This window comes from Vanessa atalanta, chromosome 25 (genome assembly GCF_905147765.1).
Source record: "Vanessa atalanta chromosome 25, ilVanAtal1.2, whole genome shotgun sequence".
NCBI lineage: Eukaryota > Metazoa > Arthropoda > Insecta > Lepidoptera > Nymphalidae > Vanessa > Vanessa atalanta.
In genome coordinates this window covers 6,037,479-6,064,720 of record NC_061895.1, presented here as the reverse complement: position 1 = coordinate 6,064,720, position 27,242 = coordinate 6,037,479, and the positions used below count along the sequence as shown (strand labels likewise).

The 27,242-nt window shown below is 33.2% G+C and overlaps 1 protein-coding gene across 2 annotated transcripts in view; it reads left to right on the top strand.

The window, feature by feature from the left end:
* LOC125073806 overlaps positions 1-25,682 on the top strand; it is a 414,713-nt gene extending 389,031 nt beyond the window's left edge. For both annotated transcript variants that reach the window (XM_047684864.1, XM_047684865.1), the window contains exons 2-6: positions 8,216-8,351; positions 20,439-20,578; positions 21,049-21,149; positions 21,463-21,567; positions 21,795-25,682. In XM_047684864.1, the coding sequence (XP_047540820.1) occupies positions 8,216-8,351; positions 20,439-20,578; positions 21,049-21,149; positions 21,463-21,567; positions 21,795-24,314 (3,002 nt within the window). In that variant the 3' untranslated portion in view covers positions 24,315-25,682. The remainder of the gene's footprint in view (positions 1-8,215; positions 8,352-20,438; positions 20,579-21,048; positions 21,150-21,462; positions 21,568-21,794) is intronic.
* Positions 25,683-27,242: the final 1,560 nt, after the last annotated feature.

The following is a 27,242-nucleotide window of genomic DNA, read 5'->3' as shown; positions in this document are numbered from 1 at the left end:
CGAAAGTATAGAGACTTATTGGCTGTGATCTGCCTTAATATTTGTATTTAGATAAGGTTTTATTTCTGAGGTTTCTCGACGTAGGTGTCTTTTCCTGAGAACGCAATTAGAGACACACTCAGTCAGCTCAGCTCGATTACTAGATTTTTATACATAATGAAGGCGATATTATTTATCATATTATTACTTCTGGGAAATTTCATGGACATGCGCGTTTAATACGATATTATAAATAGTATTCGCATATTTTCGTAAAGTAATCGCAAAAATAAGAGTAGAGTCAGTATTAATCAATCAAATGTCATGAATATTGTATGACCGTGTCGAGCGATCATATAGAGTAGGTCACGGATTATTTCTTCGTAAGGAAATTCAGGTCGTTTTAAATATGTATGATATTAACAATTAATTTTGTATTACAGCGTTTTGTAGCTATCCCATTGGCTGAGGGCTGCTTAAACGTGGGTTGGTATATCTAATCGTCTTGGTCTAGTGGATCTCGAGGTTTTGGGCCAAAAAGTCGGCCGATAAAAGTTATTGGGTTTTTCTGACGAAAAATTCTCGAAACCTGAAGTCTGGAAGTTGGAAGTGTGTACAATCCCATTCCTCGGATTCTTTATGATCGTGTTGCTGATGGTATTAAGAGTGCACCAGTTTTTGCGCACACGCTTGTCCACTATAATATGTCCTGTGTATTTTTTTTGGTCTTCCACGAGACTGACCACTGTCCGAAGTCAGCCAGACGATATCATCATCATATCTTGTAATGACATTTCCAGAAACCCTCGTGTTTGCCAAGATTTAAACCTGTTAGAAACGTTACTGTCGATCCTAGATGAGATAGGTTAGATTTTTTTTTATCAAGTTTTGTCATGCTTCTATCTTACACTTCAAATGACACTCGAAGATAAAAAAAATCGTCAGGAAACCTGCATTTGTCGGAAACATGAGACATGTGTTCCATCCGCGTGATGGTACTCGAAATAATTTATCCGTACAGACGTAGAAATCAATAAACATTTCCTATTATTCAGCTGTCTGCTAAAGTTGGATTTGTATTTGTCTGAAAGTCAGTCAGTATGTAACAATAAAAGTTGCTTCGTTGCTTTATTGGCATATAAGCCTGAGGATCCCGAGGTCTTAGGGTCAAGCACAAAAAACTCGGGCATCACAAAAAATATTAAGTTTTTCCTTCGAAAGATTATTATCTGTAATCCGTTGGTGCGTCTAAGCTATTTCCGTTGGTATCGGATTTCGCGTCCTATCGAAATATGAGAGTAAATTTGTGAGTCCACTTGCGTATCTTATAGTTTAGCTAGTATTTGGACATGGTCTTCTATTTTAGGCTTAACACATTATGACCAACCCCTAAAACGCGAACGAAGCCGCTGGTGACAACTACATTACAAGCTATACAAGTTTATTTAAAAAAAAAAAACTAGTTTATCAATATTTCATAACAGCGATGTTCTGAAGACATTCGGGTCGTCCTAAGAGGACGGCTCCTATTTACTTAGGTCTTGAAGTCACTAATAATTTATGTCATCCACTCACTGAACCAAATAGTTCACGAATATTTCATTAGACCGTAGTTACACGTCCCGATAAAAAGTGTCCCGGAATATGAACTTCGCGCGGTAAATTCTTTTATCATTATTATTTTTTGTTTCATTAATTGAAGTCATTTCATAGTGTTTTAAATTATTCAATAATCAATGAATAATAGGTACTAATGCGATTAACACATATATATTATATATGTTAATTTCGTCACAATATATGACACGTCATAAATATCCCGATAATTTATTTAATAATGCCACCATTTCACGCGGTCAAGATTTATACAGTAACTATTTTTAATTCATATTTGTACATACTTAAGCACTTAATGTTATTAAAATATTTAATATTAAATAATGATGATTAAGATATTATTGTAATAAACGGTGTCCCGATTTTTTTGTACCGATGTTAAATGTACGTCCCTACTTTCCCGTCCCGCATTTGCAACCCTAACTCCAAGGTTACAACGAATTTGCATTTGTGAATCTTGTCAAGTATTTTACTCGAGAAATATCATTCGTCTTTTTAATATTGATATGGCGTGTTTATTTATTCAAATGTATTTTATAAACTTATTAAATATATTATTTAAATATGCCGTAATTTTGACTTTGAAGAAAGTCGAAGATATGTTTGTGTTATATGATTTGTATAAGTAGTTATAAATGCGAAAGTAACTCTGTCTGACTCTTTCCGGCCAATCAACAGAACCGAATTTGATGAAACTTGTAACGAAGCAAGCTCAAATCCCAAGGACATACGTAACACTTGACGTCCAAGCCGTAGTAGAAAGAATTAATGTTAAACGAAAAATATATTGAATATAACAAATACGACGTGGTTACACACGACGTAAGATTACGCATTTTTAAATAAATCGTAAATAGTTGATATATTTATATATTATTGTAACATGAAGAGAACATTTCTTGTAATCGAATAATATTATTTACAGTAAATATAAATTGAAATATATTATCATCATGTTGAAACATTTCCTCTCGTTCTTACTCATACGATTCGTATAGTTTTGTCCTTGTCAGTTGATAATATCACACGAGATATCCGAAAGCACCGTTAAATATGTGCTAGTTGCTCCGTGCGGTTGCACTCGCGTTGATTACTGCTGCGATTATCATAAAATAGTACAAACAGGCTTTTAGGAATACAGTATAGAAACAGACCTTCCTCAACACCGCTGAAGTCGCTGACAGAAAGTAGCTATCAGTAAATAGGCTAACTAATACAAAACGTTTTTTCAAAATCGGTCTAGTACTTCCGGAGATATTTTTAACTTTACTGAAATCATTTGTTTTGTTAAAAAAACAATTGATAAATAAATAAGGCAATTAATTTAAGGCAAAATTCAACACAAGATTACGTAGATGATAACAAAACGTGGAACTAATACTTGATTTTCTGACATTATATATACACAATTGTATTTAACTGACGTGACTTTGTACATTAAATGTTGGAGAGTAATTCTCATTCCAAAGTAGTGGTAGCTTTATGTGTAATACAATTCTATAAAAGCCTACTTTAATAAAGTATATTTTCATTTGATTTGATAAAGACCTTCAAACAAACAAACTTCAATCTTTAATCTTTAGTAGTAACATCATTAATATTGCTCCAACATTAGTACATCAGCAAGATACAACTTCATAAACACAACTCACATTACTCAGAAGGATACAGTCTGATTCATAATTGAAGTGTTCCGGAGAAACGGTGCGGGTTCGACGCGGAGCAATGCAAATTAATTATGAAACAACGTAACATTTGCTTATATTGTAACTAGGTTAAATAATTATTGCAGTGGCGTCATTTTTGTTAAATGACGCTGTTATACTTTATTTATTAAATAAAATTACACTTGCTAAAAAATGCTATTTGGTGCCTACAACGACAGCCTTAAATAGAGACTACCACCACATTACCATAGTATACATTTAAATTTTTCTATTATATTGATTAGTTATAAACCGAGATGGCACAGTGAACGCGTGCATCTTAACCGGTGATTGTGGGTTCAAACCCAACCAAGTACCACTGAATTTTCATGTGCTTAATTTGTTTGTAATTCATCTCGTGCTCGGCGTTGTAGGAAAACATCGTGAGGACACCGGCATGTCTAATTTCAAAGAAATTCTGTCACATGTGTATCCACCAACCCGCATTGGAGCAGCGTGGCGGTTCCTAAACCTTCTCCTCAAAGGGAGAGGAGACCTTAGCCCAGCAGTGGGAAATTTACAGGCTGTTAATGTAATTCATTAGTTATATCTTATCTTATCTTTGAAATTATTATTTGTAAGATAATTTACAAAACCACAATAGTATGATTGATTCATCATTGCGGTGACTCAGGCGCAAGCGCATAGGGACCGTTGAATCACCAATAGCTTTAACTGCTTTGTTGTTTTTTTTTTTACGATAATTTGATGAATGGCAGGTTTTTTAATTCGAATAATGAGGGTTTGAAATTGTTGGATTGTTCGATTGTATTATGTGATTTAATTTAGCAGAATTCGTTTTAGGCGAGCCTGTTTTTAATACCTATATTATATAATTATATATGATCCACTTAGACTCCTAGTCAAATACCAGACCTCTCGTTCACCGCCATGATGGACCATCACTGTACGTATACATCTGTGCAAACCCGACTTGTCTCTACAGACTTCTTTAGTCTCGAAGTTGACTCAGAGATATATGAACTGAAAAATGTCGATAAAATCGATGTTACTTTATATAACGTACATGTTTGCATGTACGTTACCACTAACCTCAAGAACTATTGATTCAACGGACAGATACAAATAAATGTAGTCTAAGAGGCGACTGTTAAAACCCTTAATATAACAGTTGATCGATCGCTTTTAAAAGCAGTGATATTCCGACGTTTCGCTTTATTATTTACAGGAAAACCGTTTTAGCTATTCGCTTCTAGACTTCAATGAAATTCAATTAAGGCTGCAATGCCTTTTAAGTTGAATGACATAATTCCATTTATTAATAAGTATTTTATATTCACGACTTTTTGAACTTTCTATTTCAATTTATTATATAACGCTCCTTATATTTAGTTATTTTAAATTACTTACTTGACTTATTTTATAGATCATATATGTTTTATAATAATTATATGAATATATAAATGAACCATTTATTTAAAAATAAAATCAACAAGATTAACCATGCAGTTAATTAAGTGTCTTATAAAGTATGCAGACCCGGAGATCGTAGGCTTCTACCCAAAAATTCTTAGCAGTAGATCGATATTAGGAAGTTGGGGATGATACACTCGCGTGACTTAAAATTTGGCTGGTCCCGCACCTGATGTCTCCTGTCCTGACGGATAGCTGTAACATGGTTATAAGAGAGAGATAGTGCACCTGTGCTGCCGTATTCAATGCACTATAAAATTTCATGTGCGAAATTTTATTAGGATAAGTTCATTCTATTTTAAAGAGAACATATTGATAAAAGCTCGTCGCGTTATAGAATAACTACGCTTCGCATATTTCTTAACAAACTCAATTATTATTATTTTTATGATATCGGTAGGCGGACGAGCAAATGGGCCACCTGATGGTAAGTGGTCACCACCGCCCATAGATAATGGCGTTGTAGGAAATATTAGCAATTCCTTACATCACCAATGCACCACCGACCTTGGGAACCAAGATGTTACGTCCCTTTTACCTGTGGTTACACTGGCTCATTCACCCTTCAAACCGGAACACAACAATAATGAGTACTGCTGTTTGGCGGTAGAATATCTGAAGAATGGGTGGTACCTAGATATAATAGGTAGAAAATTTAATTTGATTACTTATTAATAAGTCAGATCCAGGTCAATATAAAAATAAAGTAATAATTACAAATCATGGCAGCTCAGAATGGTTGCAATGCTAACACCGTTTACTCGTCGAGTTGCAATTCCGATTCTCGGGGCGTTACTTCTCTGAACTGTTGATTTGTTGATTTACGTTAATTATGACTTTAGAAATGAACACAACACGATTTCTGTAATGACTTACGCTTCTGTCCTACTTTATTTCTCTGAGAAACTTAACCGATAAACTCGCTTGGAATTCGTGTGGCCGACTAATTAATAAATAAAAAATAATTATAATTACTCAACGAACAAAATAACCTTAGTTATTAAAATTAATCTCATGGACTATGTTTATAGTAATGAGATTTAATATTTTAGGAGATTCACAAAGCTATTTTGATGCTCGCTGGCCTCAATCTCAAGTGTATAAATTAAATTTATTTAAGTTCATATTTACAGCCTACTCGGGTCATATACTTATTACTAGATCGAGCCTTAATCATTAGATTCATCCACATTTGTAATTCCAGTTGTAAATGTGGAAATTGTAAAAACAGTGGAAATTCTGCCACATGTGTATTCCACCAACACGCATTGGAGCAGCGTGGTGGAATATGCTCCAAACCTTCTATAATATAAATCTGGAATCTGGAATATGCCCAGTGGAAAATACAGGATGCTAATGCAATGTAATGTTATATTAAATAGCAATTCATGCTAAGTTAAAGAAAACATAACGAAAATTACAACACAAACGAAATTAAATCAAAACGGTAATATGGAATGCAATAAAAATAACACGAGAAAGTATAAAAAATTTTTTCTTCAATTCGCTCGTACCAAATTGTGTTATGAGGAAAACTTCGTTATTTATTCATTCCCGCCTTAGAATGGATCAAAAAGCTAACTTAAATTATAAATGAGAAAGTTTGTTTGCTTGTTCGTTTCACGTCTTAACTACTTTACCTACCGTCATGAAATTTTGCATACATGTAAACTGACGAACAGAAAAAGATATCGGGTAATTTACACGTCTATAATATTACAAATTATATAACGTTATATATCGTTACAAATAACGTTATGTTGTGGCTTATTTTTAAATCCTAACATTATTTAAAACGTCGTTTAGTTGGTTGCGAGTTAAACAATGCTCTCTTCTTCTTTCCAACGTCAAATCAATGGTGATAGAAAGAGATAACAATCTGAAAAACATTGATTGAGTAAAAACATTCAAACTCAAAACAGCTCAGATGTTCCAGAGAATCAGACCCGGGCAAGCACCACTGTGTTTTTTATAGGCAGACGGATAAATGTTAGGTAATAAATGTGCCACCTGATGGTAGCTTCATACATACCATAATACAATATACATTGTCACAGATACCAAATATTTTAAGGGAAACTCGGTAATCTTTTTTACCGCATAAAAATAATCAAAATTTAAAATTAAAATAACGGCAAATGGCTTTGTAAATAACAAATTCTGTAACGTTAGTAGATATGATATTGAAATCACCCATCGAAACGTAATTAAGGTAAGAAAAAAATTAAATTATTCAGAGTGAAACAATGATTAGCCTCACAAACGATAGACCTTAACGTGTTGATATAAGAGCTAAATTCGTATGAAATTCAATCACACTAACGCTACACAAAGATTAGGATGCTGTCGCATTAAGCAAGAGGAAATTAAATTATCTTTGTGAACAAAAACTACGTTACAAAATTAGTTTCGGTGATATTGGACGTTCTATTAATTCTACTGATGGATATTTCAAAAAATGAATCATAATTTACAAAAACTCAACGTAATAAATAGATTAGTAGACCTTAAGGAAATAACGTGATTATTTTATTAAAAGTTTCAATAAAGTCACAACCAAAACACACGGAGATTTTGAAAATTAATGAGAGTAAAGTTTTATTGCAACGTTCCTTTGTAACGTTAATGTCTATATATTGTAACGTTTGCGTGTTACGTTTCTGACGCAAAAAAGTTACATTTGTATAAGTACTTAAGGTTAATATCATAAATAAAAAATCGAAAGAGAAATCTTCTTAACTTTGAAAGGGATTAAACGACCGATAGTAATTCCGTGGCTAAAGGTAAACGCTAGTCTTAGAGTTAATATACTCGCTAAAATAAATCTTTCGCAGTGTATATCATATCATACTTTAGAACACAGTCCTTATTCAGAATAAACTACAAGTAGGTCGTCGAACAAAGCGACTACTAGCTCCGTAACAAAATACTATTTGACCTTAAGTTTTAACAATGGTCTTTATCGTTCCACTGAACCCCGAATTTGATAACTCGTGAGAAATATAATATAATATGATATGTTCCGTATATATTTGCGCGCTTGCATTTATGGTTTTTGTTTATAAAATAAAGTTCTAGGAACGAAATCGGGCCCTGGTGCTCTTTGTTGTTACATGTTAATTTGAAATAAAATAAATTAAATTATTATTAAAAAAATTAAATTAATTTATTATTTTATAGTAGTTTTTATTTTTAGTGTTATCAAGAGCCGAGATGGCCTTCTGTTTATTTTCATGTGGTTAATTCGTTTCTATAAAATGTCTAATGATATACGGTGGAACAGAAGGATACTTCTAGAATGAGCCCTTAGGGACATTTACTAAGCGCTACTTTTGGATAAACAGAATAAATTAGTAATATAATATTGACAAACCATTTCTGGTTTCATCATATAATGGTCTCCCTTTGTCTTACTATTATCTACATCTATTTAATTTATAAAAAGATTATCTAATGATAGGTATTTTTTTTTGTTACAGCGGACCCTTTGCCCGGCAAGCACGTACCACTTGAGAGCTATGAGAGCGAGCTGGAGCGAGAACACGCGCTGCCGACGTCCGTCCCCAACGCTGACATACTCAAGACTAACAGCAATCCAACCTATCACAAGCCCAGGTAAGCTCGGTGTTCCAATTTTAAACGCAGACGTAAATTTGTTTCTTGTTTCAAACAAATGATTTCAAATTTCTGTCCAGTGTTATTTATTGTTGTGACTCATTGTGAGCAGTAGTAAATTTAAAATAATAAATTAGACTTCATTTCAGAAAAATGATGACTCGTTAAAAAATATATTTTCGAAAATCATACGCAAATAGCTAAACAATCTTTAAACTAAAAATAATTATTCATTTTAAAAAGGTCGAATGTGCGATTTAGAATATTTAAGTCTTTATAATGTATTTTTTATTCTAATTAAAATCAATGGTTCAGGTTTGAAATTTCAATGTTCTGGGGCATCGCGGCTCATATTTAAGACACTTCCAAATATTCAAGTACTGCTTCACAAAGAGTAGTTCGCGAAATAGCTTGTAATGTAATTTTGTAAATAATTAAATCATTACCGTAAATTCTAGTTAGTGCTCTCTTAAAGTTAAATATCGTTTACGAGGCGTAAAAGTTTGATCCCTTCCGAGTAGTTTAATCCGTTTCGGCGTAAAAACGGACTATTCCCCACTCGGCTTGTGGATTTAAATTTTGATGCTGGACGAATCTGATAACATGTTTATTATATAAATTTAATTATTGTTTGTTTTCATTGTCAATATTTCGTAACTATTTTGATTTAATTTGATCGATTTCACCCTTGATAAGCGGTACTGAAATCCCTGTTGGTTGTAAGTTAATGTAAATAATTTGTAACTTTTGTCAAAAAGATCTATCTTAGATTTTTTTTAGTTTGACCGAGATATCCTGAGTTTAGTTTAGCGTTTTCAAACAAACAAACGAATTGTACAGATTTATACGATAAAACATATACTCTTTACTTGATAAATATTATATATTTAATTGAATAAACGAACATAACAAAAGAAAAGTTTACTCAATGGATGCAAGTTACACAGCCAACAAAAGTCAAGAAAGCGTAAAGGGAATACACCGAGACTCGTTTCAACGATTGGCAACGATAACTGTTAATTGTTTTATCGAATTAAATCATTTGAAATTGAAACTGAAATCGAGTTATGGGGCAATTCGATTTATTTGCCATAAAGTTAGCGGAATTAAAGTCGTTTAATCAAATTGTTTTTTAATTTCTAAAACGTATTATGTCATTATGATATATATGAAGTTTATTCAATTCTAAACTTTATTGATTTATAAACTAGTGAGTATTTTAGTGTTGTATGAATGCAATTTAGGAGAATCATATTAATGACATTATAGTTTGCAATTTATTATTACATAACAAACTCATTCATGATCGATGACGTCATAAAGCTACCATTCAAGTCCGTACCTATCCGTACCTGTCTGTCTGATTTATAATTAAAAATCATTTCACGATACTAAGTAAAAAAAGTCGAAAAGGGAAAATACCTTTTCTATCGAAACAATTGCCCACTATAATAATTGTTAATCGTTACTCGTACGGTTATTGTTTTAACGACTCCATTCGATAGTGAAACTGCGATCGAGTCTAACTCCAATTCAATTTGTTCGCAGTTAGGCTGAATAAATATTTTGTAACGGCTTAAAAAAACTATTCGAATTTTAAACCACTTTTTTTTCGATAAAATAATTGCTTAATACTTTAGTTTTTTTTTTTCATTTTAGTGTAGACGCTACCATTGGCCCATATTGAATACTCAGTGAGTCCTTTGCCTGGAGACACGCGTACACTTCCTCTATGTTATGATTACACTGGGTCACCATGTAACATTCATAACTTCATTCAATTTCATATTTTTTTCTAAGATATGTCAGTAACCTTGTATACATATTTTTAAAGGACCATTTTTTAATTGACATCTATGCTAGTGAATAATATACTCTATGTCCTTGGTATCACGGATGATAATAACTTATCAAGATATAATATGTAGGTACTCACCCACGCACCAAGTTTGATTGAGATATATTTTATTTAGTGTCTATATTTTTTGTAAACATATATATTATATAAAAAGATCGTAATATATTTTGAATAGAACAATATGTACCGAAGAACAACAATACTTTTGTAATGTCGTGATCCGGTTTCAAGGGAGGATACACTAGAGACATAACATCTTAGCTAACAAGGTTGGTGGAGCAAGTGCAACGTAAGAAATGGTTAATATTCCTTACAGCGCCGATGTCTACGGCCTCATTGATGATAGTGTTTATAAAAAACGTAAAAATAAATGTTTTTCGTTGTGCTATTGTATCCCTTTTTTTACATTTATAAAAACGATTCTGATGTAACTCTTCTTATATGTATGTAGATATTCTAGTTTCCTAAAACATTCCACATCCTCATTGAATAAAAAGCGTTATCATTCCCGTTTAATCATTCATTCGATCTATCAATCACGGCCCAAGTTCGGCACGGCAATATCGAACGCTCTACATTGTTTAAAATACTTCCTAGTGAGTCGAATGAATATTATCGCATCGTAACATTTCTTAATACTTGAAACATCATTCGTTCACCGTTCATTGATCACGTTCTTTAAATTAATTAACTGCTTATTATTGAACATATGAGTATTTTAACAAAAGCGTCGGTTCAAAAGACATTTTGATGAATTCGTTAGTTTTTAATTATATTTTGATATGTTATTGTTTTGATTATTTATTAATATCTTCAAGGAATGTTTTGATTATAATTATATAATTAATTAATGAGCCGAGATAGCCCAGAGGTTAGAACGCGGGCCTTAACCGATGATTTCGGGTTCCAACCCAGGCAAGCACCACTGAATTTTCATGTGGTTAATTTGTGTTTATAATTCATCTCGTGCTCGGCGTTGAAGGAAAACATCGTGAGGAAACCTGCATTTGTCATGTGGTTGTTAATTTATTTGTTTACAAAAAGTGTATCTCCGAACCAAAATTCACTCAAATCAGTTCAGCGATTCTGGTGTACTCGAGTAACATCCATCGATCCAAAACATAATCATTTATATTATTATTGAGATTAATTAATAAATAACATAAATTTATATATTAATATTCAAATCGTATTAACTGTGGTTTGTATTAAGCAATTGCGGTTAAGATAATTAAAATCGCTTCGTTGGACTCGAACCGGTAATACCATTAGATATTACAGTAGAATTTATAATTATATATATATTTATTTGTGAGTTTATATTTCATCTGTGTGTGTCTAGATGACTCAGTTTACCTTTACCTTAACACCTTGATTTGAAGTTTTTAATTTTTATGTGTTTATAATTAACCAAAATTATTATATCCATCGAGAGCCGAGATAGACCAGTGGTTAGATGGCGTGCATCTTAACCGATGTTTGCGGATTCAAACCCAGGCAAACATCAATGAATTTTCATGTGCATAATTTGTGTTTTATAATTCATCTCATGCTCGGCGGTGAAGCTAAACATCGCGAGGAAATTCTGCCACATGTGTATTCCACCAACCCGCATTAGAGTAGCGTGGTGGAATATGCTCCAAAACCTTCGCCTCAAAGAGAGAGGAGGCCTTAGTTGTTACTGTATTACATCTATAAATATAGATACCAAAAATATATACACGGGAAACATTGTGTGTTTAAATTTTCGTGGAGATCCGAATAAGTTCTCAAAAAGGCGACCGGAGTTCCGTTAAAAAAATCGTGACGATGGTACAAGTGTAATTCATATCGTGACCACTTTTCTTTCATTGGTAGCGATTATGCAAATAAAATTGCACATCGCAGCACGACCCACGATGCCGTGGCGAGCCGTCGTGGCGGAACGTTGCTTAATTAAAAAACTATGCAAATATGAAAGTAATCCCCTCTGAAAGGATTACGTAAGTCGTCGTTACTTGGATTTGTGTTTCTTGATTTGCATTTTTCTTTTGTTTTCGTTTTAAATTGTCGACCAAGTTATCAATACCTAAGTCGGTTTCATTAAATTAATTCATGCTTCAAATATATGGGTAACTTTAGTTTTCAGCTGTAATTAAATATTATCTTTAAATTTACTGTAAAATGTTTTATTAAATTTTAAATATATATGTGGAGTAAAAACTTTTTTCATTATTGGAATATGTCGAATGCGATGCGAGCTTGACCAATCTAGATAGAACTGTTGCGTAGGTGGTTATCCGATTTAAATAAGAAGAAAATATTAAAATTTAAAAATAGAATCGAGCCCTACGCTCTCCTTTATATTTATTAATATTATCATTTTTAAAATTGTGTATTTTTGCTTAATAAAGTACATATATATTTTTTATTAATTCTGAAACGAAAGGATTAAAGATACTGACAGAAATATTCACGAAAGTGCGTACAATTATTGTACTATTTTACAAATATTTTTTTTAATAACAGAATCGAATGTCCTACGCTACTATGCCAGAAATGTTCTCGTAAGTGCATACAATTGTACTTACTATGTTTATTTTTTTTTTGTAATCAATACCGGAGCGAAGGCTCACCATTATTTTGCCAGAAATTTCCACGAATATGCATACAATTATTCGAAGTTTCAACAAGCGTGTCATAGAATACGAACGAAAACGAACATTAAATTTTAAAAACATTTATTTCGTTGCAACTGTATTTTGAATTATATTTATAAATAAATTTTATTAAATATATTACGAATGTTAAACATCAATATTTGATACTGGTGACAATCTAAAGTATTTACTTGTTTTTTATTTTGCACAAGGTACAAGATTATTATGCCACAAATACAGCTTATGTCATAAAGCATAAATCATGCAAATACCTCGTTATCGTTTACAGTGATCTTTTCCAGGCTTTTCTATTTGAATAGAAGGACAATATCTGGCACAGAGCGCGCTTACAATTAACTCCAAGACAGGCACACTTAAATTACATAAGCATGTATATAGAATTCGTTTTAATATATAAATAATATTATTCGTTTTGAATATTATTACGTGTGGTCTATACAAATATTATAAAGAGCAATCTCCGCAAATATTGCATTAGCATAGCATTAGCAGCCTGTAAATTGTCCCACTGCTGGGCTAAAGGCCTCCCCTCCCTTTGAGGAGAAGGTTTCGAGCATATTCCACCACGCTGCTCCAATGCCGGTTGGCGGAATCAACATGTGGTAGAATTTCGTTGAAATTAGACACATGCAGGTTTCCTCACGATGTTTTTCTTCACCGCCGGGCACGAGATGAATTATAAACACAAATTCAGTGGTGCCTGCCTGGGTTTGAACCCGAAATCATCGGTTAACATGCACGCGTTCTAACCACTGGGCCATCTATAATATTAATTTAATTTAAAAAATAATTTCACTGGTTTTATGTTACACATCCTGAGTGCTATACGGTATAAAATTGTTTATATAATGTCATTACCTATATTAATAAATTGTATCAATGTGATGTCGGGGCGGACCACTATACAGGTAGGAGTCTACTTCAAATAACGAACGGACAGAAGTACTCTCGCATTTATAACAGTAGTTCCGATTACAGATAGACATGCTGTTTTTTTATGTAGGAAACTCTGATTATTTACATATATGTATATACATAGAGTGAGTACTACAACACAACTAAAACAAACGAGCGAACTTGATTGATCTTGGTGTGCGTAACTGCTACGCTGACACTCGCCAAACACGTAATTACTTTACTAGTGTGTGTGCGCGTACTTGCTGGTCAATTATGGCCACAATTTTTTTTTTTACTAGTCCTTAGCTTTGACACTACGTAGACGTATAAATAATGAAAGCAATGAATAATTACGAAGCGTTCGTATCAATCGTTGGATTTTTAGATTGACAAGTCAAGTTTAAATCCGTCTCACGATTTAAATGAAAATGTCTCGTTGTCAAAGTAAATAAATCTCGAAATAATAGCTTTTTTAAGGTATGAGCGTTTTTTAATTGACTATTTTATTAAACATTTATTTTAAAAATAAACTGTTTGGTTTGATTCATATCAATAAATTATTATATATATATATATGAAAAAAGGTTATTAAATCAGTGCATACGAATATATTAAATTTTAACGCATTAGTTTTTATTTTCAGAATAAAATTGTATTCAACGTTTCACGTCAATCGCTACAGTGGAAGTAACTCAAAAATTCATTTGCAAGATTTAACCCATAAATACTAACGAAGTAAAGTTGAATATAAGCTTGTAAATAAATAAGAAGCAGTGCTTCGTTGCACGCGATGATTAAAATCGTTTCTGTAAAAAAAATCAAAGCCAATGCCCATAAAACTCCGTGCGAGTACCCCACTGTATTTAAATGTGTTTAAAATTCAGCTCATGTTCGGCGGAAGTGATGAACATCGTGATGAAATCTGCTCGGAGCGGATGATAGTCTGATAATACGTGTGCACTAACCTTAAGCACTACAAGCTAGTGCAAGTGTTTCAGCGAGCTTCTCTCCCCCCAAAAAATTTTTGTAACAGACTTTCTGAGGCGGCTTATGATCCAAGACTTGGCCACATCCGTAAGGCATGTATCCGTAAGGCACCCAGGTTCTTGCATCCCCTGTATCCTGGGTTAAGACGATTAGTTGGTAGATAAACAATTATCAAATTATCAGGTACTATTTAGTATAGAAACCTGCTAACCATTCAGCGCCATCTATTGACAGTTAGTTGTAACATCAAGAGTGCGCTTTTAGCATCATTAATTTAGAACCTTTGCGTGAAGCTAAAAATTAAGTGTATGTGAAACTTACTTTAGTTTCATTTAAACAATTCAAACTTGCTTGAAATATCAAACTGCGCCTCTGTATGTATGGTACAATAAAGAACAGTGATCTAAAAAAATACTTATATTTTTAATTTAAAATATATATATATATATATATATATATATATATATGTACAAAAATAATAATGAGGTAACTGTAACATAAGTTTCAACAAATAAAAACACTACATCAAAAATAGGCTCATGTATAAATATTAAGTCCGGCCAGATCTGTATCTATAAAACACTATGTGTATATATTCATGTACTGTACCAATTGTTTACGAATACATTTGTAGCATTACCATCACAGCGGTAAGATTAATTAAATAAATTACATGTTATTTGAAAATATTTTAAATGACATTCGAATTTCGACGTGACGATAATAATTATTTTTGCGGTGATTATTTCATTATTGGACCATTATGTTCTGACCACAGACTTTATAAATTATAGACATTCCATTCTTGCAACTCAATAAAAATATACAATAATTTTCTTTACATTTAAATTAATTAGTGTTATTCTTCTCGTACTCTGTGGATTTTTTTGAACTGACTGCCCAAAAATTTAGTGTTATGTTCACAAGATTACTGTATATGCATGTCAATAACGTTTAAATGGCAGGACAGATTAAGGTGTATGAGGCCCAAGTTACACTGGCTATAAATTAATTCATTTTATAATTCAGGGAAGTCGTGTTTTTTAGATATTATACTGTTAAATGAAAAAGTGGTGTTAACATTGGTTCTGTCTACCAGTATTTCAGCGATTCTCTCTTCTCTTAACCCACATCTCAAACCGGATATTTTCCGAAAGTATTCTTCGACGGCTCAACGCGACCATCATTAGTGTAACCGCTATTGTTTTCAACTAAACTTGCATTCAACTGCACTCGTTCATTTATTATATCGAAATTCAGACTTTGTATCCGACGGTTTTAGGGTTCCGTTGTCAATTAAACGACCTCCCTGTCGGTTTGATTGTTCGTTAAACAAATACGCTCGAATTCCTGCACCGATTCTAATGAAATTTGATATCGTAGCTGTACATAACGCAGTTTTTGTTCGTTTAAAATTATACTAACGTTAAATTAAACAATGATAAAAGGGCTTTAAATCAGTATTCGATCATTTTTTTAATGAATAATATGAATTAAGAAGAAATTGTAATACTTAATACTAACGCCATCTAGCGTTAAGTAGTGTAAACATGTATATAATAATATGTAAATAAGTCACAATTTTTAGAGTATATTTTAATACAGCTGTAAATAAAAAAAATACATGAAAGATCGAATGTCTTGCAAAAGTGCCGCGTGCGATATTAATAAGCTTCTATCGCCATCTAGCGTCGAGTAGCCAAGTGAAAAACTGAAGTAATCCTTCCCTTCGTAGAAGCTACATGAAACTTGTAGAAGAAAATATTTTCATTTCGAAATTATTGTCATATGTTACAACGCCGACGGTCATTGACCTCGTAAAGTTATAATGTTTACGAACTACGTGACACATAGGTATAGAAACTTCTCGAAGCACTTAACTTTAGATTTTGTTTCACGACTCCCGAGACGTTAATCAAACCCTTCCATTATTTAGTATCTTTGTATGGAATTTATGAATTTCAAAATTGTATTCCTTCTGCTACAAGTTATATTAATAATAAAGTTTATCCTCTTACTTATATTGAACTTCGAATTTGAAAATAAGGCATGTTACACAATGAACCTATTTTTAACAATAAAAAAAAATGTGATAAATGCAATGTCTTCTTTTTTTCTTTTCTTTTACGTAATAAAATAAACTTATCACTGAAGTTGTTTCGAGCGATCGGCGGCTTAGCGATCATCTTCAAGTCACTCTGTGCGCGTCATGCAAATTATATATTCATTATTATATATAGTATATTTATTATATATAGTACTAGCTCTGCCCGTGACCTCGTGCGTATTTGTCTTTAACAAAAAAAAATATTGTTGTAGCCTAACTTACTCCTTATTACATCAGCTATCTGCCAGTGAAAGTCCCGTCAAAACCGGTCCAGCCGATCCAGAGATTAGCTGGAATAAACACAGACAGACAGATAGACAAAAATTGAAAAAAAAAATGTTATTTTCGTTCATTTTATTATATAGATAACTTCAATTACTTGAAAAAATGTGCCGGAAACTTGACATAGTAAAACTTTCTCTTCATAGAATCATTACAAAATGATAACCTTATAATTACCTAACAAAAGTGCAAGCATGCGTTAACAACAAAAACAGCGGACCGTGAACGCATTGTAAAATTTTCGTGCGAACCGTACTTTGTATACTTTTAATTAATTAATTGAGTCAATGCATTCGGTTTTCATTCATTCCATTCATTCAAAATTTCACCATTACGATTTATTATTTTTGTTTGTTTTTAAACACAATACAGATCACCTATATATGTATATAAAATCGTTTGTAACTTAATATCAACGCACAGACAAAACTAGGGAGTATTTATAACTACAATATTTAAATTAATTAATTTAATTAAATATTTAATAGAATATGGACAAGACTTTATTGGCTACTTAAATTGTATATAATATTGAGTGTAATATTTATATAGTGTAATATTTATATTGAGGAATCAAATAAATATACAGCGATTAAAATTCTAAACAGCTTCTGTACGAATCATGACCGCGTGGGATCATGTTTATCGTCCCCTATGACATGTACGAGTATATGATGATTAATCGGATTTCTAAAATCGGCCTTAATCATAACCGCTTAGAGATCTTTTTTCCGTAATCTTTAATTTGACTTTCGAAACAAAAAGACGGTTTTGTTTAACTAGTCACGCTCTAAACAATATTTCTAGGTGAAGCAGTAAATGATTTTATAGTTAAAAATATTGAGCGTGAGCGTAGATGGGTGGAGGGGAAGACGACCTAAGAAGACATGGTTGGAGTGTATGGAGGGATATGAGAGAGACGACGGATTTATTACAGATTATAGAATTGCAAATATTTAATGGATGTACAACAATGATCTTCGATACCATTTCAATAATCGTATTAAAAAAAAAATCGTGTATAAATCAAAATTCGAATAAAGAATTAAATAGAAGAATAATTGCCCATTTGCAACGTATGGAATGCCTTTAATTTGAATTTAAGTCGTTTAAAAACAAAATTCAAATTAAGAACGGAATAAAGATAACAAATCGTACGGTTCGTATACTCTAATATGTGTTGCCGCAACAAATAATAATATTTATAATACATTCCAACAGGATTCATTAAAATACGGTTAACGTGGTGAGAACGGCGAAATAGTACGATCGTTCGGGCACCACGCCAATTTTTAGTTCCCACACCGTTTATGAAAACCCACATCACCATATACAGAATATTGGTGAAACGTTCAAGTTATACTGGTCGGCAACGGGTCACTGACATTTCGCTAAACTTGTACGCTGATGTGAAATCTGTTTTGTACTACTATTTGTCTGTGGAATCGTTCGATCTGGTTTAGATAATGGAGACTAGATTACCTAAATATTAATGCAAATTTCAATGACCTCAATTATATATATATTTCGCTGGCTTGTATGTAAAATTTAACATACAGCCCACCAGTGTGAAGTAGGATCATTTAATACAGCTGAAACCGCGTGGACCAGCTAGTTATAGAAATCATTGAGTAGTTTTAATTTTGTTAATTTAGTCGCTATAATTAATATTAATAAGTATATTGGATTATTACCTTAAGGTACTATTTCCTCATGCCTAGTGGCTGACTTGTAAGGCTGTAGGCTTTGAGACACTAAATTCAAATTCCTGATGGAACCAATAAAAAAAAGCAATTATTCTGTCAAGATATCCCGATTTGTAACCGGAGTTTAGAGGTATTGTTTACCGTAGATTATGAAACAAAAGCCAGGCGGAGCGCGCGAAACATTATACTGAAGCAACAAAACCGAATATGGAATTAATAGCGAATACAGAATACCGAAGTGTACGTAGTAATTAACGTGTTTTTAATACGTCACTAATTAATATTTGAAGTGACGTGGAGTTTCTGGCTACCGGGAAATTGCAATGGACTTTTATTTTAAAATCTGAGGTCTTTATACTACCGTTGTCATAAAAAAATTGGTCTTATTGCTAAAATGGCATTTTCCGAGACCTTCCAGTAGGTTTCAACCTAAGATCGCTGGTCAAGTCAATTATTCTGATGATTTTTCACGAGTGCTATTTACTTTTAGTAGGTCGTAACGGAACTGTGAAGGATTTGCGTGTTGGAATTAACACAAAATCTTCGTCTTAAAAGACGGCCGTGCGCGATTTTAACAGTTTGTTCCTGCAGCCAAATCTAATGATGAAAACATATCAAATAAAATCACACTTGGTATAAACAGACTTTCACAAGCGCGACTAGACATTCTTGCTGACATTACTATTAAAAAAAATCTCACGAACGGACAGACATTTTTATTATATGTAAAGATTACGCTATCTGTTCACGATCAGGATTTCTCAAAAGAGGTGAAACTTTAAAATTCCGCACGTGTCGTTTCACACTAACCGCGGTATGCGAGCGTTCATTGAAATTTCGAGTTTGCATTCACTGCGACCGCGCAGATTTACGTTCGAACGTTTCATTGTTAAACGGAATATATTGCCAGCGATTTAGCGTTTGGCGTTTATTGTTTATTATTTATTCGTATATATTACGTTTGTCTGCGTTATCGTATTGTGTTTGTAAATATCTTCGTATTTATCTCGGGATCTTTATCGTTTGTAATGTCGTTATTGATTTAGAATGTATTTAAGTACTTTTATATATACCAAATAACAGTACTCTGTATTGTTGTGTTCCGGTTAGAAGGTTGAGTGAGCCAGTGTAATCACAGGCACAAGAGACATAACATCTCAGTTCCCAAGGTTGGTGGCGCATAGGTGATGTAAGGAATGGTTAATATTTCTTACAGCGCCTTTGTCTATGGGCGGTGGTGACCACTTATCATCAGGTGTCCCATATGCTCATCCGCCAACCAAAGCCATAAAAAAAAATTAGAATACTTTCGAATAACAATAAATTTTATTGAAAATTATAGGAATCAGATTATTAGTTAATAAGAACTTATCATACGAGCTGAGCAATTCCAGAGTCTTGTATGTCGGTCAAATGGCCGCGAGTCCTAGTCAACGACGGGCCTCGCCTTAAGACTCATGATGCATATTATTTTTTGGCAATACGCTTTCAGTTTTAGGGCTGTATAAACTGGCACATAGCCCAACATATTTATTACTAGAAACTACCTAAACTAACATGATGTAAACTTACATAAATATTATTCACCAGGCCACCCGCCCACCACGGCGCGGCCCTGCTGGCTGGCGTCGGCGCGGTACCCTCGTACGCGCCGCCAGGCCGCGCGTTTTTCACTCCGCCGTTGCCGCCGGAGTACCGAAACCCGTTTGCTGATAAGCCAACACTTAGAGGTAATATCAATGTAATATGTTATAAAACTCCTCAGGTTTTATATAGTCACGAACTTACGAACCCACTCGATTATAAATATTTCTGTGACGAATGGTTATGGCCAATCTGTGTATAAGAAACTATTTTACATGAAACTTTTTGTTAAAATATAGATCAATCATTAACAGAACATAATCGAAATTATATTCTTTTTGATTTCTCTGTTATTATATTAGTCATCACACGCACACTAAGACGTCTTATAAACACGAGCGTCACTTATACTAATGCACACCGACAATTCAGCGTGGAAGGGCGCGCCTTCGTATTGATCTATATTTGAAATTAAATTCGAAATTCAAAAACTTATAACCGTCATGTTTGGATTGTAACAAATTTGTTAATATATCTATATTTCGTTTAGGTAACAAAGATTAAATTATATGTAACTTATCTACATATATTGTAATGTGAATATAATTACTTTCAGGCACGAACACAGATGGGAACAGTTACCTTAATCGGCGGCCCATCCCTCCTCCTTCCCTTGGGCCTGGGCATGAACGCATACCCATCAGACCACCAGGACAGGTAACAAGCAATACATTTATAATATAACTTATATGTATATTAAGTAGCAATAACTTTAGAAAAAAAGTAACTTCTCTAAGTATATATATAAATATTATATGGTCAAAATCTTGCCAATGTTTTGGAAAACTAAAATGTTTTTGATTACAAATCTTACTATCGCGGAAAAGCTAAATCCTGCATAAGCAGCATGAAATAGTCCATCGGATGCCACTTTAAAACAATTCAACTCCAAGAAAATAAAACTAACGCCACAGACATGTCCAATTGCCTTTCCGAAATCCACTCAAATAGCAAATTTCCCAATTTTCAGGAAACGTCCTCCCCACAAGTGCCGGCGCCTCCGCCCGCACCGCCTTTGCCGCCAGTTGGACTGGAACCGCAGAAGAAAAAGGCCCTTAACACGCCCAGTCATAAGGTACAAATTTCTCTGACCTCTTGAAATCGTAACTATTGCCAACTATCACCAACTTGTCACGGAACAAGCTGAATGTAGTTTTAAAACAACGTTACAGCGACAATATTTGTTTGAATTGAAAATCAATAACGTTCAATGCATAGTTACGGAACCACTTGTTGATAATAATGATTTAAAATTTCTTTTTTTTTTATTTAATTATAAAATATATTTATTTTTGTTTTCAGCCGGAAGAATTAGATGGCGACAAGCATGGGTCGGATCAAGCAAATTTCACAGACTTTGTGCCGAATTCGCTTAACATCCCAACAATATCGAGGATCCTCTCCGGTTCCAATGGTAGGAAGGAGGATATTCCAGACGTTCTTCTCAGAACAGTCACCGCGAAACCCCAACATAATCAAGAGAAGACTTCAAAAAGTGACATATATGTCACGAAGGACGCTGGTGTAACACTTAGTGATTCTAATAGAGACACTTCAACTGAAGGCGTTTTAGCTGTACTAGACCCCGATATGAATAATTTAGATAGGCCACTTATTGTAGAACAGAATGGAGAAACGAACACTAGAAGGAATCTCCAATATGCGACAAACAAACAACAAGAACGAAACGATAGCAGAAAAGACGGAACCTTCACGCCGGCGACGACAATCGGCTTCGAATTGAGCGATCCTGAAATGTCAACGGAGAGATATCATAACCTAGCAAACGTTAATTCAGATAAGAAAATACTGAAACACGATTCGAAGAACAACGGCCCCGTGCAAAGACTCGGAGTGACATGGCCGGTCGCTTGGAACATTCACATCTATGGAGCGGCCGTTATTTTCACCTTCCTCGCCGGATATTCCATCTATTCGATCATATATTACAATAAATTCACGCATCTCTTCACTCAATACTATTTTATAATTCTACATTTGATATTGGTATTCGTTTGTGTTCTGAGAATATTTTACATGTTGTATGATCCGTATAATATTAACAATTCATTGCCGGTTTTCACGAGCGAAATCCTCCTTCACGTTCCGGAGATATTCTTGAGTCTAGCATTTGCGTCAACCATTTTGTTCCTTTTAACGAATAGTATTAATTTTAAGACTACATGCTGCGCGTTCCTCTACCGCCCCAGGACGATTATTATCGGCGGAGGTCTGCATCTTTTGTCCTGTATAATGTTGCATATCCTTGAAAATAGTAAAACGATTATTAGGTCCCCACAGGGGGTCGAAAAAAGGGTACTAGGTCTAACTTGTCAAATTATATTTATTATGGTCTGCCTCACTATCGGGCTCTGCTACCTATATGTGTACAAAATGCTTAAACAGATATTACAAAAGAAAAGTCACACATATATTCATGGTTTTCAAAATCTGCACCAAGCGATACACATTAACCTGGCCACAGCAATGCTATTTATTTTGATGGCAACGCTTCAAATTTACGGCATAATTGGTATAAATCAAGTAAATATGACCAAATTTGATTGGTTGCAATGGGGCTATCAGTTTTCATTGCGACTGATCGAAATCAGCATAGTAGCTCTTATTTCCTGGGTAATAAGTCTTAAAGTAGGTGTAGTGACTTCTCTGCAACACGAGAAGGCTGACGGTCAAAAAATACCAGGACTTGGACTATTCCCTTGCACGGCAGGGTCTAGTAATGAACAATTTGAATCAGACTTTCCCGCTATTTGTAATACAAATACGAACTTACACACGTATACTTTGAGAACGGGTAAGCCTATTTATGAAACCGCGGGTCATCATACAAACTTGCCAGACCAATGCTGCGGTCCAGTAGACCACCAGAGATTCCCATTAAATACATTAGTCGGTAATTGCGATAACAATTCTGGCACTGAAAACTATTCTGGACACAGTTCCATTGCAAACGCCGGACATAGCAGTTCGACAGAATCGAGCAATGCCACATCTAGCCAAGGCGTTACCAATCATTTGATCAAACCCCATCCAAACATGGCTGGTTACAGCGGTATAGAGTCCGCCTCCGATGACCATTATTCCAACTGCGATCCCGCGATGCAATCGTTACAAGGTGACGATCCATTAGACCACGAATACAATGTCATCCAATACGGTAGCAATAGTGACTTTATTCGAGATATCAAAAACCAAAACTACAACGGCGGTTCAAATCGTAGTTCCCATAACTTCAAACACATGTCCTATGATAGGGTTTCGTCAAGAACGAATAGCAATCCGCGGAAAAAGCACAGAGCAAAGAATAAAAACGTCCAGAACTGCATGACGATGGGTTACGATCCTTCTATGAGTCATCATTATCACCAGCCACATATGCCAGATGAATATGGCAATTACAATGCCGAGAATGCCTCTTACCACGCATCCGGTATCCAAACTCTTAACCCCAACCGAAGCTATGAGGGTCCTTGTCCGCAGATAAGGAACTCACAGCGTCGCAATTCTCCCTCCACTTCGATGGTAAACTCGAGCGGTAGTCAGAAGCGCGGTAAAGGTAACGGTTTCCCGGACAGGCCGAAGTCCACTGACTTATACGGTTTCTCCGAGGACCCTAATGAAAGGAACTATCATTGCGCTATGGGGACGCCCCAACCAGCTCCTAGAAATTGTAGTTACGAAGCGTCGTACTCCCAACCCCAGGATGAGATTAATCCGAACGATACTGGTGCAAGCATGCTGGTAGCTCAGGACGGGTTTGTACGATTTAGACCTTTAGAAGATGGTCCATCGCAAACCTGATTTACCATTAATCTGTCGTCTGCGGCAGATAATCTTAGCTTCTAATGTTCGAGAACATTTTAACACGAGACCAGCTTATTGATGTTCATCATTTCATTGTATATTATAAATGTATAGTTAGAATAAACGGTATTTAAGAACCGTGACGGCCTCTTGTAAATAGCTTTTATCATTTATTTTTAAGCCTCGTGTAATTATATAAGTTTTATAAAATCTCGATCGAGACAAACGCCATTGTTTTTTTATTCTTGATCATGATGAACGTTTTCATTATTAAATAATGAATCAATGATGGTATCATTTTAAAATCATCGTATTATGCCGATGACAACTTAAAGGAATATTCATTAAGTGTTGCCATTTTATCAATATTATACTTATGTCTAAAACATTTCTTTTTCAAATAGTTCTTTTTCTTTTTCACCTGAAAAAATGTAAACAAGAACGCACTACATGTAATTTATATTATTATTCGAAAAAGTTGAAAGATCTGTTTTAGACATAAGATATGTCGTAAGCTATCAGTTGTTGTAAAATGACAAATTAAATATATGTGATATCGAATAGAATTTTGTTTTTAATAAGTCTGTCCATAATTATTGTAAGGAATATATCAAATAATATAATTGTTTCTATAGACTTGCCAATTATTTGTAACTTGCAACATTGACACTTGAATAAACTTCGACGGTTCGTTTTTGGTAAGTTTATAGGCAAGTAGATTAATGTCCATTTAAATACTGTTTTAAAAATAACATTGAATTTTATATCAATAGATTTAGGAATGTTGTGTTTCCAGTCAATTTTACAGTGTTATAATTTTATGCATCATCATGACACAAATTCAATTCTAAATGTCCCTTATAAATATTGCCATATGCAAATACAGTATTTTCTATTTAGTGTTACCATATAAAATTATTTGTTTAATTATTTTGACACATTCTTAGAAGGACTAGTCACGTGATCAATTATAAAATGTCATAATTACCTTTCGAACGGTTATGTACGATTCCTTTTTTGAATTCACAATTTTAGCGGGAAAACAGATCACATAATATAGAATTGTTAAATGAACAACATTTATAAAAATGTATGAACATATTTATACATTTAGAAAAAAAATAATGTTGGCACTAAAATAGATAGGTAATAAATAATTGTGTAAAATAGAAAAGAAGTAATATTTATAATCGAAAATAATATTTTTTTTTAATATTCGGAGTTAATTTCGATACGTAAAAATGCAGTGCTCATACTATTATAATTCCTATGTAAATAATTCAAATATATCACGGCACATAAGTGTATTGTATTGTGTGCAACTTACTCGCTTTTAATTTTTAAGAATTTTGTACATAAAATTACAAAAGTGGGTTGTTGTACCCTTTTGGAAAATTGCGTTTTTTCTGTTGTAAATTATACTTTTTTTTTTAATAATTTCAAGACTGTACCTATTATCATTTAACAAAACGACAGAAATGTCATACATTTACTATGTATAAATAAATAAAAAAAAGTATTGAAAATGTGTTGTTTTATTTTATACTTATTTACCGATTTTATTTCAATCAAAAACAGTTTTACACTTACAAAGTCTTCAACTCATATTTTCTTAGAAACTCTAATTAATAAACATTAGTGTTTTAATAGTAATAAATTAAACTGCACTAAATTTCAATCGGTTAAACTTTTATAAGACCCTTTCACTACACAATTGCAGAAACATGGACATGGACTTTGTTTATTACAGAAACATTCAAACGTACGTATAGATTGTTTTTGGCACTTGAGTTTTTACTCAATAAGGTCAAACGTACCTGAATAATGCAAGAACGCATAAAAGCTTAAATAAATCTTTAAATATAGAAACTACTAAGACTAATTTAAACAAACCTGCTTCTTTATACAGTGTTGTAAAAATCTATAATTCCATTTTTATATATACCGCTGAATTGAATTATAAAAATTAAATGAATATTTTTTACCATAGGAGTGTTTTCTTACGTATGTTATGAGATTTATTATATATATTTTTTTACAATGTATATTTGTATATTATCTTTTTTTTTCTCTTATATATATATCTACATTTAAATTTTTTTTTTATGAAGTTCTTCTTTAATAGTTGTATGACATGGTACATTGTAGTATTTCTAAGACTTTATCGTATATATAGAATTAAATACTTTGTATATAAAGTTAGCTTCCCAAATAAATAAATAAAAATATACTCAAACAGTGGAAGAAAATAAGTATATGACCTATTCATTCGTGGAGTCTAGTCCCTCTACGTCAAACATTCGGCGTTTTATTAAAATTAACTTAAAAAATAGTATTTTTTGCTCTCTTTATTTGTATTAAGTACAGAGAAAGACAAAATTAAATTTGACGCAGGCAAGTGTCCATTAATATAAAAGGGAATATTATAAGTGAAGGCCTAGATCCAACGAATTCGAAGAGTATTTTTCTAACTCTCCAGTAAATAACAATAAAGGACTTAATGCATCACCCAGTGACGCCCTAGGGTTATTTAAGTGTTACGTTCCCGAATGAGGAAAAAGTTTCCTTTGACAATATATCTCCCTGAGAAATATTAAATATACGCCCAGATATTATGTTATTAATATAAGCAAATACCACTGTCCATATTTGGCACCTAGAAACAGATCGATATTCGATATGTTACAAACTAAGTTAATAAATCATTGTGTTCTGTTAGTTAGTCTAAATCCAAGCTTCGCATTGTAATATTTTCGCATTAATTAAATACTGACAAATTATAATACTGCAATAAATATGTACATCTATACTCAATTGCCTTTCATTTCGTCGACAAAAAATAGGAAACAGGCAAAAATACTTTTATATAACAATTTTTTAAATATATCAGCGATTTGGATTTATTTACACGCAGCATTCAACTCA